The sequence below is a fragment of the Drosophila sulfurigaster genome, chromosome 2R (genome assembly GCF_023558435.1).
Source record: "Drosophila sulfurigaster albostrigata strain 15112-1811.04 chromosome 2R, ASM2355843v2, whole genome shotgun sequence".
Classification (NCBI taxonomy): Eukaryota; Metazoa; Arthropoda; class Insecta; order Diptera; family Drosophilidae; genus Drosophila; species Drosophila sulfurigaster.
The window spans coordinates 26,230,190-26,246,507 of record NC_084882.1 but is presented as its reverse complement, the minus strand read 5'-3'; the positions used below and the strand labels follow the sequence as shown (position 1 = coordinate 26,246,507).

Below are 16,318 nucleotides of genomic sequence, written 5' to 3'. Positions count from 1 at the left end.
CAATAAATCAGAGAAACCCCCCACATTAACAATAAGAGTGTTATGCTCGTTATCGCTGAAGTTGACATTATGTCAAGTGTTTATAGATATGGACATTCTTTATTTGTAATGGAAGAATCATATTCATAAATTTACATTTCTTTGAAAGAGAAAAAATTTAGGTATATGAATGAAATTCAGTTCTGGATTTTAGTACAATAATAATTAACTTTAAAATGTATTGCATTAATATAATAATTAATATAGTATAACGATTATAATTTTTCATTTACATTAAATTCTTGTGTAATTTGAATGAGAAATATTTTGAAATTGTTAGCCATTTTCGTTAATTCCAATAATATGAAAATAAATTTTACAAGTGAGCAAGAAATACAATGTAAGGAACATCATATGAAATTTTGTAGAGAAAAAACATCATACAAAACTTTCAAACTTCAATTATTTTACGCTTAAATTATCCTTTACTTTAATAAGTAAATTTGTTTTTAGTTTTTAATGTGTCAATAACCTTTGTAAGTATTATTATTTTTTTGAGTATGCTTCATAAGTTAACATAAATTTTTTATTTGTAGTAAGTAGCTAACATTATATTATTGCTTGACCGTATTTTTTCGGTAGTGCGAACACGCTCAATAATGTTTGCTGGGTTTTTTTTCGCGCATTGCTGTAATCGCCTTGTGACTTTATGGGCCAGGTACATGGACAAGTGGCCGAGTGGCCACCTCGTCTTGGACTTCAAAAAGCAACGGCATGTTACTGTAATTGTAATTGGTATGGAGCGTATTTGGTTGTGGTTTGAGAGTGTGTGTATGTGCGTAGGGTATTTTATTATGATCTGCTACTGTTGTTGCTACTGCTGTGCCGCTGTTTTGCTGTTAACTTTACATGGGAATGGGGCGCAGAAACACGAACATGTCACATCGTCTAGACGGACACGACTTGCCCGCAATTAACCATAAAAAACCTGACTTTGACCTTAACACTCGAAAAATCGCTGGTCACTTGTCGCCAGCTGCAACAACCTGCATTGGAGGACAAACAGGCGGCAACACAGTTTTATTATGATCTGCTTTTGTTTCCATGCCTTGGCATAGTTGTCACATCGTCTAGACGGGTGTACGGATGTGTACAATATAGTATAATATATATGTATATACCATATAGTATGTTAAGGTAACACACAAAATGTACAAAAGTCTTTCTGAGCTGTCGCTATCAGTTGGCTGCTATCTTGACGATAAGACAATGGCAACGATTTAAGCCAATATATCGCCAATCGTAAATCATTCTGCAATTTGGGCGTTGCATTTGGCGAAAGGCTTGCAAAGCCCCCCAAAAAAATCGATCGAATTGACCTTAACTTGTTGTTGTCGATGTAAGCATTGAGCATTGCATGCAATATTCGAATTCGATACTTTTCAGTGTGTGTCTGCATCAATTTGCGGTGATTGGTGTAAATGGTAATGGGACCAGGCAGATGGCAACTGTGGGCTGCTCAATTTACAATAATGAGCTGCAAGCGTGCAATCTGCGTCAGAGGCGCTGTCAGAAATTGATTTAAAATATATACTAGAGGACACCGTATACGCATGTGAGTGCCGCGATCTGATCTACCATCTACCATATGCCATAATTGCCTTGTGAATTGCCGTTGACTACGTGATTTCAAGTATTTTTGAAATGATTGTTCATAGCTGCACTCAACTACTTTAATTATCATATTTTAACGATTCGCTTTCGTATATTTTTAAGTTATTTTGGAATGGTAATAAATACGTTTAAACTTTCTAAATCCAAGTGTAAAGTTTGTGGATTTATATTATATGATTAATCTAATTTTATGAATTAAAATGAATAAGATTTGTTGTGACATAAAAATTACGCTTCAACAGTTATGCAATTCCTTTAATTGCTTATGTATTTTGAAATTCTTTCTCATTTAAACTAATTTCTGATTGAAATATTTAATTAAAACTCAATTTAAGTAACTTCTGAAATTCAAATTTTTTTATAAGTTTTTCCTTGGGAAATCCTTTAAGTCTACCTTTTCTAATATGTAGTTCCATTAAAAAATTGATAATTCATTTAAATACTATTTTTCTATTCTGATTTGACTCGCTTTGTTTTATATATCCTTTCCTTCAAAGTCCTTTAAGTTTTCTATCTGCGGAAAATTCCCTTTCCCATACAAAAAAAATCCCTGTTTTTAAGCTTAGAAATATGCAACAATTTATTGAATTTAAGGACATGAAGATGGCTTTAAACAATGTCGAATGGCTGAGGAATTGCTTCCCCTTAATGGTGGTAGACAGGCACGGCTGCCACTGGGGCCACAGTCTTGATCACATGATCGACGGGCACACGGTTGACGACAAAAATGAACCATTCTTTTGTGTGTAGTGTTTAAAAATGCGCTTTTAGCCATCTGCATCGATCAGCGAGTACTCGCCACGATTTACATTGTTCCTTCCTTGCACCTGGCTCTAAGAGTCGCCTAGAGAGCGTCCTGGACATCAAAAACTTCCTTGTACTGGGGCTGGGGAAATATGCAACGTCGTTATTGGCCAGCACGGGAAGACAGCATGAAGCATGGCTTTAAACAATGTCGAATGGCTGAGGAATTGCTTCCATGGTACATGGTGGTAGGCAGGACACGGCTGCCACTGCGGCAACGAGAGTCTTGACCACATGATCGACGGGCACACGGTTAGAAACGATTGCTTGTTGAAGCCATTCTGCGGGATCTGAAGTGTACATGGCGATTTGGTTTGATGGCTTGGCGAATATCCGCATACTGATGCAGCGAGTAGCTCGCCACGAACGACATGGACCACACGCGCTCCTCGTACCTGGCTCTTGAAAGTATTATTAGATTATGCGTTTTTGACGCTTTTAGCCGATACATTTTGTCACTTGTGTTTATTTTTGTTGCGGATCGCTATTCATAGGGTCGTATTATGCTTGTGCCAGCACGGGATGGGCGACAGCAACTGGAGCATGAGCCTATAAAGTATATATATTCTTGGGCATAGGCGACAGCCGAGACGATCTCCATGGTACGTCTGTCCGTCTGTGTGCAGTCCACCAGCGCTGTGTGGCGTCCAACTGTCCGTATGACGGCGAAGATCTGCAGAGACTATTCGAGATAGAGCTATAATTTTTTCGACAGTATTTGTTATGTTTGCACGCAGATCAAGTTTGTTTCAAATTTTGCCACGCCCACTTCCGCCCCCGCAAACCAAAAATCGAAAACAAGCGTAAATTTAAAGCTAGAGCTGGGAATTTTGGTATATAGTATAATTACTTAGTAGTTATGATTCCTGAATACTGATGCGATCAGCAGAAAGCTGTGGAATGATTTGAAAGACCGTGGACCACTTACGGTCTTAGTTGCTTTGGCCGACAATCTGGTACATTGTGCCGTCTAATATTTTGAATGGTGTGCTGTATCGGTATACCAAACATACCATTTGGTATATTTTTAGTATTTTTTTTAGTATTTTCGGTATATTTTGAAAATAATACCACAATATTTTTTGTCAAAATGGGTATTTATCTGTCGAGCACACTCGACTGTAACTTTCTTACTTGTTTTTTGTTGTTGTTGATTTATCGACTCGAAGCGAGGTAATTACGAATACGAGCAGATACACGAAATTTATGCAATAACTGCGACATGTAAATGTGTGCAGATTAGTGTCATAGGTAAGTGGTGCCCATAGCAACAACAACAACAACAACAACGACCAACCACAGCAACGATCACAGCAACAGCAACAGCAAGAGATTCAACCACACCTTCGCCAATTGCTGCTGTTTGACCGCGGGGCATTTGTGACTTCAGCGCTTTCACAATTTCACCTTGAAGGTGATATCGAATTAAATGCATGTATTTAACAATTTATCCGATTGACAGACCTCCAAAACTAGATCCCATATCATTACACATTAATTTCCATTTTAAATCACAAATAAAAAAACTGTGCTCTGATCAATTAAAATTTTATAGTAGTAGCTGACCACAAATAATGATAGATTGAGCTAATATAATGAAGTGAAAAGTGCAGCTAAAATGATTTACATAGCTGTAATTAATTAGTATGCATTGTAATTGATTTTTAGATTTAGTGGAATAATTTGAAATTGAGCAAAATAAATGTAAATCTTTACTTTTTTGAAGCTAAAACCTTTTTCTTGACTGCAATTTTAGTTGGTATCTTAATATGGTATCGTAATTACCTTCAAGCTTATAGGCTTCTTTTTTATTTGATTAAATGTTAAATTTTTAATTAGCTGTTAAATATCAATTTGAATTCATTGATTTGCCTCAAAGATAATGTAAAATAAACATAACTTTTTTTTTAAAAATATAATCACATTTAATTGTAAAATCATAAACCGAACATGGAATCAAATCAGGTCTGGGATTGAAAGTTTACAGGTTCCTCACGGCGTAGGCAGGCGCTGTGTATCTCAGGGGGAGCAGCAATGGCTGGAGCTGCAACCGCAAGAGGAGCCGAGCGGACGAGGGGTGCAGAGAGAGCAATTGGCGCAGAGCGGACCAGAGGGGCGGTCAAAGGAGCAGCAACAGCCACGGGAGCAGAGCGGACCAGAGGGGCGGCAACAGCCACGGGAGCAGAACGGACCAGCGGCAACGGAGCAGCAACGGAGCAGAACGGACCAGAGGGGCGGCAACGGCAACTGGGGCAGCCTTCACCAAGGGCTCGGCAACGGCGACGATGGGTTCACGACGGACGACGGCATTGAAACCGTTGATGGGATCAGCGGTGTAGGTGACGGTGCGCTTGAAGCCATCGGCATCGATCAGAGAGTATTCGCCACGCACAATGTCGCCATCACGCTCCTCGAACTGTCCCTTGGAGTCGCCGGAGAGAGTGTCCTGGACGTCGTAGCTGTAGGAGTACTGTGGATGGGGATCAACCTCCTCCAGTTCAACGGTCTTGGCCAGCACAGGTGCAGGTGCCACGGCAACGGGGGCAACAGTTCTCAGCACTGCAGCCTGAGCCACGGCGAACATAGCCAAAGCAAAAACGATCTAGAATGAAGATTAAGGTGTAATATTAGTTGTATCCTAGCGTAATCCATGTGTCGCCAGGACTCTTGTAAGTGGTACCTTGTAAGCCATTTCGTTGGTTTTGAGTTGGGGGAGGTTTACTCGGTGCTGTGTGAAGCTAAAGCTGAACACTGAATGTCTGCCTAAGTGCTGGCCATTATGTTATATAGTCAACTCGGTGACATTGATGACACCTAATTGGAATTCAATTTTGGCACTCCGACTCACTCGGCCTGCTATTGAAAGTGCATTTTTGGTTCGACTGTTCCAAGAAATCACGTACTTTGGTCACGTACGTTCTTCAGTTCTCCAGGTCGACAGTCGACAGTCGTCGACAATCGTTTAAATGGGAATCTTTAATTAAAAACCCATACTGCATATTATTGAATTTATTTTTATTTATCGTTGTCTGCACAGTTTACAGTTACTACTCGCATATATATTGCATACATCAGTTTCAAATTGATGGTGTGCGAATAAGCGAAAACCATTTTTGATTTTTTAATCCAAATGCGAATTGACTTGTAATCAACAGTTGCGCAAACAATATTCTCAAGTCATAAACAATTTTTGGGTTTTTCTACACAAGTTGGTTTTAGATTTTCAAATACGAGTATATTGCGTATATTATTTTAGAAACATTGGAGTATTAAAATAAATACATTTTAAAATATATTAAATAAATTGTTTGCGTTTAAAATTTGCTTAGTTAATTTATTTATTATTAAACTTAATACTCGTTTAACTTAATAATTTGTATAATTTATGTAATTGAAGTAATCTTAAATTATTAAATTCACTAAACTTTCAAAGAATATAAAATTGAATTTATTTTAAAGCAAGTTTAATGACAAATGGTTAATACCATAATATCTCTAAAATAATAAAAGCAATAATATTAATTATTAAATTCTTAAAATATTAATTGAATAAATATCTTAGTTAATTTCACAAAATATAAAAGTTTCTTTTTTTTTTACAAAATTATAAAATTTTTCTTTGAAAGTTAATTACATTTTAATTGCAAAATATGCATGTTTTCCATATTCGTTTTCAAATTCTTCACCAAGAATTTGAAATATTTGAAGCGAATATTTGTATATTTATATGAATATATCAAGCCAATTCTTTCAGCTTGATATCACTTAAATTTAATGTCAAAGTTTTATCCCATGCTACATAAATTAAATTTAAATAAAATTATTTATTGCTTAGACACCATTACACACATTTTGTGCGCATACTCTCAATTGTTTAACATGTTTAATATCGGCTTTATCATTGTAATCTCTGCATGTTAGTGCAACTCGAACTCAAAAACCAGTTTTTGCACCCCCCAATAATTGAATTTATTTGGATGACAACACACAACACAAAACTCACAAAACGCAAGATATTTCATTCATCTAATCGTATACGTATTATTCGTGCTCGTATGCGGCCTCAATGCTACATTTTCCACACATATTTAGCATAAATGAAGTAAATGAATTGCACTAATTACACGACTTCGTACACGAAGAGAAACTGCCCCGATTCGGTAGCCGGTAGTTTGAAGTTGCGTATAGATCGCTCTATATAAACGCTCGACACGCAGCAGCAGGCACAGTTCAATTCACTCTCCGCTCTCAGCAGTATCTCACAACCAAATCTCCAACGCAATGGCATTCAAGGTATGCCCAAAAGTCTTTTAAGGAATACATTTCCATATTCATATTTGTTTCTCTTAGTTCGTCGCACTCTTCGCCCTGATCGCCGCCGCCAGCGCTGGCGTCCTGCCCGCCGCTCAGGTCTACCATGCTGCTCCCGCCGTGGCCACCTATGCCGCCCCAGCTGCCGTTGTCAAGACAATTGCCCCTGTGGCCCAGCATGTGATCACCAAGGCTGCCGAGGAATACGATCCCCATCCCCAGTACAAGTACGCCTACGATGTCCAGGATGCCCTCTCCGGCGACTCCAAGAGCCAGGTCGAGGAGCGCGATGGTGATGTGGTCCGTGGCGAGTACTCTCTGGTCGATGCCGATGGCTACAAGCGCACCGTCCAGTACACTGCCGATCCCATCAACGGCTTCAACGCTGTCGTCAACCGTGAACCCCTCGTCAAGGCCGTTGCCGTTGCCCCCCGTTGTGAAGACCATTGCTGCTGCCCCCCGTTGCCCACTATGCTGCCCCCGCCGTGGCTCACTATGCTGCCCCAGCTGTGGTCAAGACTGTGGCTCCCGTTGCCCACTATGCTGCCCCAGCTGCTCACTATGCCAGCTATGCCGCCCCCGCTGTTGCCTACCATCATTAAGTTTGTTACGCTGCCAGTGATTTGTTATAGTTTTATATCGAAGAATAAATGTTAAAAGTACTTTCAAAATCAAGAGATCTTTTCATCTAAAACAGCATTTCCATTAGCTCCTAACTATCATGAAGCAATTCGGCCTAAATTATTGCCAATTATGTTTGGCGCGACATTGAAATTTCAAGTTTGCATTTGCGTCTCCATTGGCCACATTCCTCAACGCCATGAAGTAAATCCTATAATGAAATAATACGTGATTTCAATCCTCCAAATCCCAGCTTAAGTTTGATAAGCTTATTTTAACGATACATTTATCGGTTGTACTTGAATCAGATTACTCATTTGCTATTGCTTGAATCAAGGTTTAATTCTCTCTTTTGATCAATTATGGTCAGCTGCGTATTTTGGCTTTTCCAATTCCGTTTCAAACATGACTTGGCCGATTTAATGCAAACTGGTTTGGCACTGGCCAGACGTACGTCAAACGAAATGGAATACAATAGCTTCTAGAGTAGTTTCATGAGCTTTCAGTTCTTATTCTATTTTTGTTGCGGACATAGACAGTAATTGGTCAGCAAGCGAAAGTAACTTGAAAAGTCATGGAATTCTTAAAATAACTTTCAAGATTTAAATATAGAATAACATAGAATTAACAGAAGTTGGATTTTATATATGTGAATTATGAATCATTTTTATAAATATAGATAGATATTTATTTAAAATTTTATTCATGATTCCTAGTTAATATGCTAAATGGTTCCTGACCTGAATTTGATTAAAGACAAAATAAGTATGTTATTTAATTAGCTCAAATTAGTACTAATCAAATTGGATAACCTTTTTGATAACTTTTAGGATATTACATCTAATTATTGTATTTCCTTTTCTTAAAATATTCTACGACATTTAAAAATTTGATAATTTGGTGCTATTAAGTTCAAGCTAAGCTATTTAACATAAGTGTCGAATAGGTCTCAAGCACTTTGAAAAATAAGGAAAAACTCGATTGTTTAAAGAATAGTTAATTATTGTAATTTATTTAAAACATTGGCAAGTTTCAGTCAACACACTCAACAAAATGGCATTTAGTAGTGCTGGGCCAGGTGGACGGCTGGGGCGGCATAGTGAGCAACTGGAGCGACGGTCTTGACCACAGCGGGAGCGGCGTAGTGAGCAACAGCTGGAGCAGCATAGTGGGCAACTGGAGCCACAGTCTTCACGACAGCTGGGGCAGCATAGTGAGCCACGGCGGGGGCAGCATAGTGAGCAACGGGGGCAGCAGCAATGGTCTTCACAACGGGAGCAACGGCAACGGCCTTGACGAGGGGTTCACGGTTGACGACAGCGTTGAAGCCGTTGATGGGATCGGCGGTGTACTGGACGGTGCGCTTGTAGCCATCGGCATCGACCAGAGAGTACTCGCCACGGACCACATCACCATCGCGCTCCTCGACCTGGCTCTTGGAGTCGCCGGAGAGGGCATCCTGGACATCGTAGGCGTACTTGTACTGGGGATGGGGATCGTATTCCTCGGCAGCCTTGGTGATCACATGCTGGGCCACAGGGGCAATTGTCTTGACAACGGCAGCTGGGGCGGCATAGGTGGCCACGGCAGGAGCAGCATGGTAGACCTGAGCGGCGGGCAGGACGCCAGCGCTGGCGGCGGCGATCAGGGCGAAGAGAGCGACGAACTGAAAGGGAATCAAAGGGAAGAAGTGCTACTGTACTGTACTCCTGGTACTGACCACTATGGTTATGAGCATACCTTGAATGCCATTTTGAGATGCTTGGTGTGTGACTGGATGCGTGTGCTATCGAGTGAAGCGAAGACTGCAGTATGATTAGAAATTGGACTGAGTGCGGCTTTTATAGAGCAAACTGAGCAATTGCTTTGCCAGCTTAGGAAATGGGCAAGTGCATGCCCGAGGTTGTGGGTTTTGTTGCGGCTGCTCATTATGAACAACCAAATTACACACACCGCACACAGTAGAGCACACATACGTACGCACACACATTACTGGAGACAAAGGGAAGCGAAAGGCCGAGTGAGTTGAGTCGAGTCGACCCGAGTGCAGGGCGAACGAACGCAATATCTTAGCCATTTGTTTGAGGAATGTGGAGCAAATCGGGTCTTGTCTGGCAATTGGACATACTACAGCTATTGCTCATGCTCATGGACGCGCGTCAAGCGTCGAGGTTCCGGACTCAGCCAGATCTGGCTTTAGCTCAAATAGCCCAAAAAAATCTTTCTGCCCCGGGGGCTATTTGACATTCAATTTGTGTGCGCGACATTACAATTGCAAAAATTGCCATTGTTGCTACCGGATACTTTGGCATGCCAAACCGGTTACCTCAAATGCGAAAATATACAGCTAAACTAAATTAAATGAAATGAAATGAAGTGAAACGAAATGAAATAAAATAAAATACTACACGAATGTGTCTGTGTGCTCCGATTGTTGACTCTTAATGCGCCAGATCATGCTCAATTAATGATAGCAATAAGTACGCCGGGAAAAAACCAATTCTGGAAGCCGACTCTTTGAAAATAAAATGAGTTTTTATTTACGGATTTTCTATGTTTTTATAATAGAATATTGTTTTTGTTATACATTTAAGAATTCATTCAAGGAAGAGTTTAAAACCTTAATAGAGAATGCAATAATTTACAAAAGAGAACAACACACTTGGAGGATTTTATAACAGTTTTAATAGAGTATTCTCATTTATTCTGACTTACCTTCGATAATGTTCTGAAGACTGAGGAAAGAGGTATTGTAGTTAGCAAACATTTGGAGTTTGGAGACTGTTCACTGGAGACATATCTCACGTAGCAGTTGGAATTAAAAAAATAGTAATTTTAGTATACCTCAGAGCTATTAAAGGAAAAAAGGCAATAATAATAAATATTAAAGGCAACCAATTAAACTATTAATTTAACGATGAATACCATTATACAAGTATTATTTAAATAGCTTTTAAAGTTATCGGAGCCTTAATATGTTGTAAAGTTTAAGTGGTAGTTAAACTTTATCCATGGTAAGAAAACACCTTTTTCTTTATCACTAATCTCGTAAATGAAATAGAGAAACACAAAGTTTTGATGCATTCAAAATTATATTGAAATATTTACAATAGAACTATTTAACAAAGATCTTAGGGCACTAGAGGAATGTGTTTGGGGGGCAATGAGTACATGGGATGGGGAGATGCAAAATAATACTTTCATCGGTGCACGCTTCGGCTCTAGTGGTGGTAGTAGTCACTGGCATCGTGGCTGGCTGGGGCAGGAGTCTCATAGCTGGCATAGTGCTGAGCCTGATGCTGCTGCTGTTCATGTTCGTAGTGCTGTGGCTCGTGCTCGTAGTGAGAGGGAGCAGCATAGGTGGGAGCCACATAGGCAGGGGCAGCATAGGACACTGGAGTCTTCAGGACAGCACTTGGGGCAGCATGATGATACTGCACGGGAGAAACTGGAGCGGCAGCAACCACTTTGTGGTGGGCATGTGCGAGAGGTTCACGGTGCACGACAGCGTTGAAGCCGTTCACGGAGTCAGCGGTGTACTTGACGGTGCGACGGAAACCATCGGCGTCATCCAGCGAGTATTCGCCCTGGACAACATCTCCATCGCGGGATTCAACCTGGCTCTTGGAGTCGCCGGAGAGAGCATCCTGCACATCATAAGCGAAGTTGTACTTGGGATGAGGATCATCGGGATAGACCTCATGGGCGTGAGCGTGGGCGTGAATGTCGTGGGGCTTCTGGTAGATCACATGCTGTGGCTGAGGCACTGCAGCGTGGTAGAGCTGTGGCTCCAGGTGTTCGTGGTGTTCCACAGGAATCACGCCAGCTGAGACAGCAGCAGCCAGAGAGACCAAAGCGAGCAACTATAAAGCGCATGAAAGGAGTGAAAGGAATTAGAAATTTTTTGGGATATTCAGGAAATTTCAGGGACTCACCTTGAAAGCCATTTTGCAGTTTATGTGAAGGGTTTTGGTGTTTGGATTGGTAACGCGATGTACTCCTTCTCTGAGGGCTGTGCTTTGAATAATAATTTAACATCCAGTGCATTTGTATTTATAGAGGAAATTTTCGGTTGGGCACCATGGCCGAATGGTCCATTGTGGCTGGCCTTTCTTTCACTTTTTCGTAAAGTTTTACAAAAAATAATTTGAAATTGAGTTTTAATTCATTTGCATGTCGTTTTGTATGGATTTTTTTTTGTACCCAAACGTTAACAAACGCCACGAGATTTGCACCCACGAGTCACACCCATTTGGGCAAACTTGCTCTCGCACAACATTATGAATGGAAGACGGACGGAATCGAAAGAAAGAAAGACGAAGAAAAAACGAAAAAAAAACGGCAGAAAACAAAAGACTTAGGCGAGCAACTTGGCTTTGATTGCCGACAGCGTCCGAGTCGAAGACGTTTGCCGGCAACAGCAACAGCAACGGAATCGGAATTGGAGTTGGGGTCGGGTTCGTATTCAACTCTCGAGTCATGTAAGTAACCCAATAAAGACAACTTGATCGATGCCAGCATTGCACTTGACACACACCCCCCACCTAGCTGTCCAGCTGCTCGCGCTGCAATGACCCAAAAATAAAATACAAAATGATTGAAAAAAAGACGAAGAAAAAAAAATTGAATCAAGTATCTGGCCCATGTCCAAGAGTCTCAATGAGCTGAGACTTGTAATATCTGAGCTTTCAGGTTGAAGCTTTTCTCAGTTATTATTTTGTATAGCATCGACTTACGGCATAAGTGCTCAATCATGCCACAACAAACCTACACACACACATACACATACACTTACATACATACGATATATAAAGTGACTCAACTCTTTGCAAAATGATGTAATGTTTGTTGTGCTGCTGCTGCTCGCAATTTGAGTTGAAAGAATTTCATTTAAGGTCGTTTCTAGGAGCTTTTACAAAATGTGCCATTTGAAGGTTGTGGCATAATTTGAATAAGAGATTATGCTAATTAAGTATAGCGTAACAGTATGACATATCATTTAGCTATCTCTTTTATCGCATTAAATTCGCAACAAATATGTTTACGCTGTGGATATTATTTCACATCAATTTAAATAGTGTAATACAAAAGTATGAATTAAGAGTCAACATTTTTAATAGTTTGTATACTATGATGCTTGAGCAAATAAACCTTAACTTAATGTGATGACAGATCATTTATTTAACTCTATTATCACATAAAGATTACACTGATGCCTTAATATAATAGCGTTTGAAATGTTTGTGGATATAATTGATACTTAAATTAATGTATATATATATTTTTAAATATTACTATACTAATTCCAACAAATGGGGAGACTAAGAATCTGACCTAACAACATTTTTATTGGTGTAATTTAAAACTTTCACAATTTAGGATTCATAGTTTTTTAAAAAATTTTTGTTCAGTATTTCTTTAAATAACTTTTAATAATTTGTCGTTCCCTTTAATCCCTTGCTTAGCAACAAATTTTATTCAATTTTGCTGACTGAGCCTCCTCTAATTAATTTCAGCTTAAATTAATTACTAAAGTTCAAGCTGAGACTTTTATGACCTCTGCCAATAATTCAATGCCATTGGCGACTTTCAATTTCAATTCATTTTAATGGTTATTTGTTTATAGAAAATTTGCCAAAAATAAGAACAATTAAAAAAGTGTTGCTCTTGGGCGAGAAAGGTTCATACTCATTACTCGACCATTATGCAAACATAAAAGCGCTAATCACAAGTTCTGATCTCCTCGGGGTCTGACGTGCGTCTGGCCAGCGCCAAACCAGTTCCTCAAAAATGAACCGAGTCACGTTTGGAACGGAATTGGAAAAGCCGCTGGGCGAAGTCGATGGCGAAGTCAAAGTCAATATCGAATGCGAAGCCGGCAACAATTTGCCAAATGTATCAACCGGAATCTGAAGCTAAGAATTCCCTTTGGGGGCTACTCCAATCACGGAGATAACCACAGTCTGGCATCAGTCCATTGTCTGCTGATAGGATTAGTTAATTTTCATGGCAATTGTGTGGAAGTGTAACAAATGAAGTCGTAATTGAAAACTTCATTTGACTTTGGAATTTCAATGTCGCAGCAAATTTAATTGGCAACACTCTCAGCTCTTGGCTCCAAGCTATGCGATTGGGGTGTGTATGTGTGTGGGTCTAAGCGGTTAATGTTATTTCCCAAAATTAAAATCAATTCACAATTTACACCTCAAATTGAAGCAGTGCTTCAAGCGATTTAAACAAATTGAGTTGTATTTTTTCATGTATGCATTGTTTTATTGTAATGTCAATAAATAAATGTACAGTAAAATGAGCAACGATTCTATATAGTACACACAACAGTCAAGGACTCAACTCAACACTTTAATGATGGTAGGCAACAGCGGGGGCGGCATAGCTGGCATAGTGAGCAGCTGGGGCAGCATAGTGGGCAACGGGGAGCCACGGTCTTGACCACAGCTGGGGCAGCATAGTGAGCTGGGGCAGCGTAGTGAGCGACAGCGGGAGCGGCATAGTGAGCCACGGGAGCAACGGTCTTCACAACAGCGGGAGCGGCGTAGTGGGCAACAGCTGGGGCGGCATAGTGGGCAACAGGGGCGACAGTCTTGACCACAGCTGGGGCAGCGTAGTGAGCAACTGGGGCAGCAGCGATGGTCTTCACAACAGCGAGGGGTTCACGGTTGACGACAGCGTTGAAGCCGTTGATGGGATCGGCGGTGTACTGGACGGTGCGCTTGTAGCCATCGGCATCGACCAGAGAGTACTCACCACGGACCACATCACCATCGCGCTCCTCCACTTGGGCTTTGTTGTCACCAGTCAGTTTGTCATCGACGCCATAGGAGAAACGGTACTGGGGATGGGGATCGTAGGTCTCATCGGAGGACTTGACCACCACCTTCTGGGCAACGGCGACGGGAGCAGCATAGGTTGCAACTGGGGCAGCAACTGCGTGGTAAGCCTGGGGCACGTAGCCAGCGCTGGCAACGGCGACGAAGGCGAGAGCGAAGACAAACTGTGAATAGAACCGAGAGATAATCCATTAGTTCTCATGAGCTTATCCAATGTCCCAAAAGACTTACCTTGAATGCCATTTTGCTTGGGGTTTTTTTTTTGGGTTTGGTTGAGTTCTTTACAGAAGCAAGAGCGAATGTTGAATGATACTGCTTCTGGGCTGGGCGAGATATTTATAGTCAGACGAATGTGTTTTCACCGATAGCCAATTTGATTATGTCTCTACATACTGTGCATACTACTTGCACTCATTTACTCACACTCACACTCACATACTCATACTCATATTCACAAGTCGCATTCGCACTCGCATTCGTACCTTAACCCATACCTTTAAATTTGCCTTTACCTTTGCCTTTGCCCGTAATCGTAAGGTGCTTAACTGTGGCCTTCTGCATATCATGTTCGAAATTAGCGCAGTCACCGCGACCGTTGGCTATCCAAGAGATTGTCAAGCTATGCTGTGGTCCGGAGTGCGGAGTGCGGTGCAGAGTGCGGTGTACTTCGCTGTGCTGTGGCAAGTGCAATTGCAAAAGGCTAAATTATTTAGAAAGGATTTGGGTTTTCCTTGCAGCCGTAATAACATCGTCCCACGTAGCTGCAATTTGAGTGTTTTAAAACCATTAAGATGAAATGAAAATAATAACTGCATTCGTTGAACTAATTGCACTAATTGAATTTTGGGATTGCATGGGGTATATTTATAAAGAACTTATGCATTATTTAGTAATCCAACTGCATATGAAGGGCTGAAAAAATGCCAGTTGTATTACATTCTTTATATATGTATGCATATTATTTAAAACGCAGAACTGAAATTGTAAGAAATTAAAATAAGCTATGGAAGTGATTTTATACTATTCTATTAAACGAAAATATGTTTAGAATATTTTGTATATATATTTTATTTGATATTATAATTTAAAGTAATTTTTTTATTATTTTGTATAGAATATTATGAAATATTCTCGATTTCATAATATTTTTTAAAAGCTTAGAGTTTATCATTGGATTTTAAAGGCCTTTTATTTAATTATTTTAGAATCCCTATATTACATATATCACCATTTGTATACGTAAGGGTGATAAAGGATTATTTTTTAAAAATTTAATTATTTGTAACAATTTAAATAATTTTAAATATATGTGAATATTTTGAAAGCTTTTTATACACATTATTTATATGATATCGTATTTATAATATAATATTATATGAGTTTCAAAAGATTTTCAAATGTCATTATTTTTATCTCACAATAATTCTTAAGAATTTGAAATATCATTTATTTTTGAATTCTATCATATTTCAATTAATGTGCGTTTATAAAAAATACATTCTTATTATTTTGTAAAATCTTTAAGAATATGGAAGAACTTTTTTTCAGTTTCCAATATTTCTAGAACTTTTCTAAAATTGCGAGATTCATGTTCAGCAAGTCAAATCAGTTTAGATTCGACTTGTTATGTAACGTCAGAGGTTGTTAGCTTACAGATTTGTGATATAGATAAGCAATCATTGAATACTATTATACAAATTAGATTAATGAAATGCTACATACACGGACACGTGTAAACAAGAACCGTTAAGCCTTTCTAAGTCTGGAAACTTATATCCGCTCAATGTTCTCGAATGTGTGGACAACCCCTTCGCCAATGATCTTTCTCTTTTTGGGCATGGTTCTCGCCGATCTCTCGACGCGATTAGAGCTGCACACCCACAGTACTTAGCATCGAACAGGAAGTACGTTACCAACACTATTGCGAATGCCAGTTCGATTCGCTGTGCGAGTAATCGAGAAATCGACAGCCAACAATCAACGTCGAGCACATTAAACTCTGGCTGTCACCATGGAAATAATACGCTCACTCGCAGCAGCGCAGCCGCGTCGTTGATTTGCTATATAAGTTGACGCTTACG

At 39.8% G+C, this 16,318-nt stretch overlaps 4 protein-coding genes across 4 annotated transcripts; 1 reads left to right on the top strand and 3 right to left on the bottom strand.

Moving 5' to 3' along the window:
- Window positions 1-4,376: 4,376 nt before the first annotated feature.
- On the bottom strand, window positions 4,377-5,226 carry LOC133835951 (larval cuticle protein A3A). The gene is given in 3 exon segments (XM_062266150.1): window positions 4,377-4,669; window positions 4,672-5,059; window positions 5,138-5,226. Coding segments are annotated over 3 exon segments (651 nt in total). The 5' UTR covers window positions 5,150-5,226; the 3' UTR covers window positions 4,377-4,418.
- Window positions 5,227-6,694: 1,468 nt separating this feature from the next.
- LOC133835953 (larval cuticle protein A2B-like) lies at window positions 6,695-7,429 on the top strand. Its single transcript, XM_062266153.1, is given in 4 exon segments — window positions 6,695-6,750; window positions 6,808-7,197; window positions 7,199-7,225; window positions 7,227-7,429. Coding segments are annotated over 4 exon segments (573 nt in total). The 5' UTR covers window positions 6,695-6,738; the 3' UTR covers window positions 7,371-7,429.
- Window positions 7,430-8,395: 966 nt separating this feature from the next.
- LOC133836768 (uncharacterized) lies at window positions 8,396-14,560 on the bottom strand. The gene is made up of 7 exons (XM_062267357.1): window positions 14,469-14,560; window positions 13,747-14,401; window positions 11,325-11,401; window positions 10,631-11,252; window positions 10,234-10,240; window positions 9,130-9,262; window positions 8,396-9,055 (listed from the first exon to the last, which is right to left on the bottom strand). The coding sequence occupies exons 1-7, from the start codon at window positions 14,478-14,480 to the stop codon at window positions 8,450-8,452; spliced, it is 2,112 nt and encodes a 703-aa protein (XP_062123341.1). The 5' UTR covers window positions 14,481-14,560; the 3' UTR covers window positions 8,396-8,449.
- On the bottom strand, window positions 10,506-11,423 carry LOC133835952 (cuticle protein 21). The gene is made up of 2 exons (XM_062266152.1): window positions 11,325-11,423; window positions 10,506-11,252 (listed from the first exon to the last, which is right to left on the bottom strand). Exons 1-2 carry the CDS (start codon window positions 11,334-11,336, stop codon window positions 10,611-10,613), a joined length of 654 nt encoding a protein of 217 aa, XP_062122136.1. The 5' UTR covers window positions 11,337-11,423; the 3' UTR covers window positions 10,506-10,610.
- Window positions 14,561-16,318: the final 1,758 nt, after the last annotated feature.

Coding starts and splice junctions, on each gene's coding strand:
- LOC133836768 (XM_062267357.1), bottom strand. Junction 11,253..11,324: donor ACTGCAAAATGGCTTTCAAG/GTGAGTCCCTGA, acceptor TGCGCTTTATAG/TTGCTCGCTTTGGTCTCTCT. Junction 9,056..9,129: donor ATCTCAAAATGGCATTCAAG/GTATGCTCATAA, acceptor ATTCCCTTTCAG/TTCGTCGCTCTCTTCGCCCT.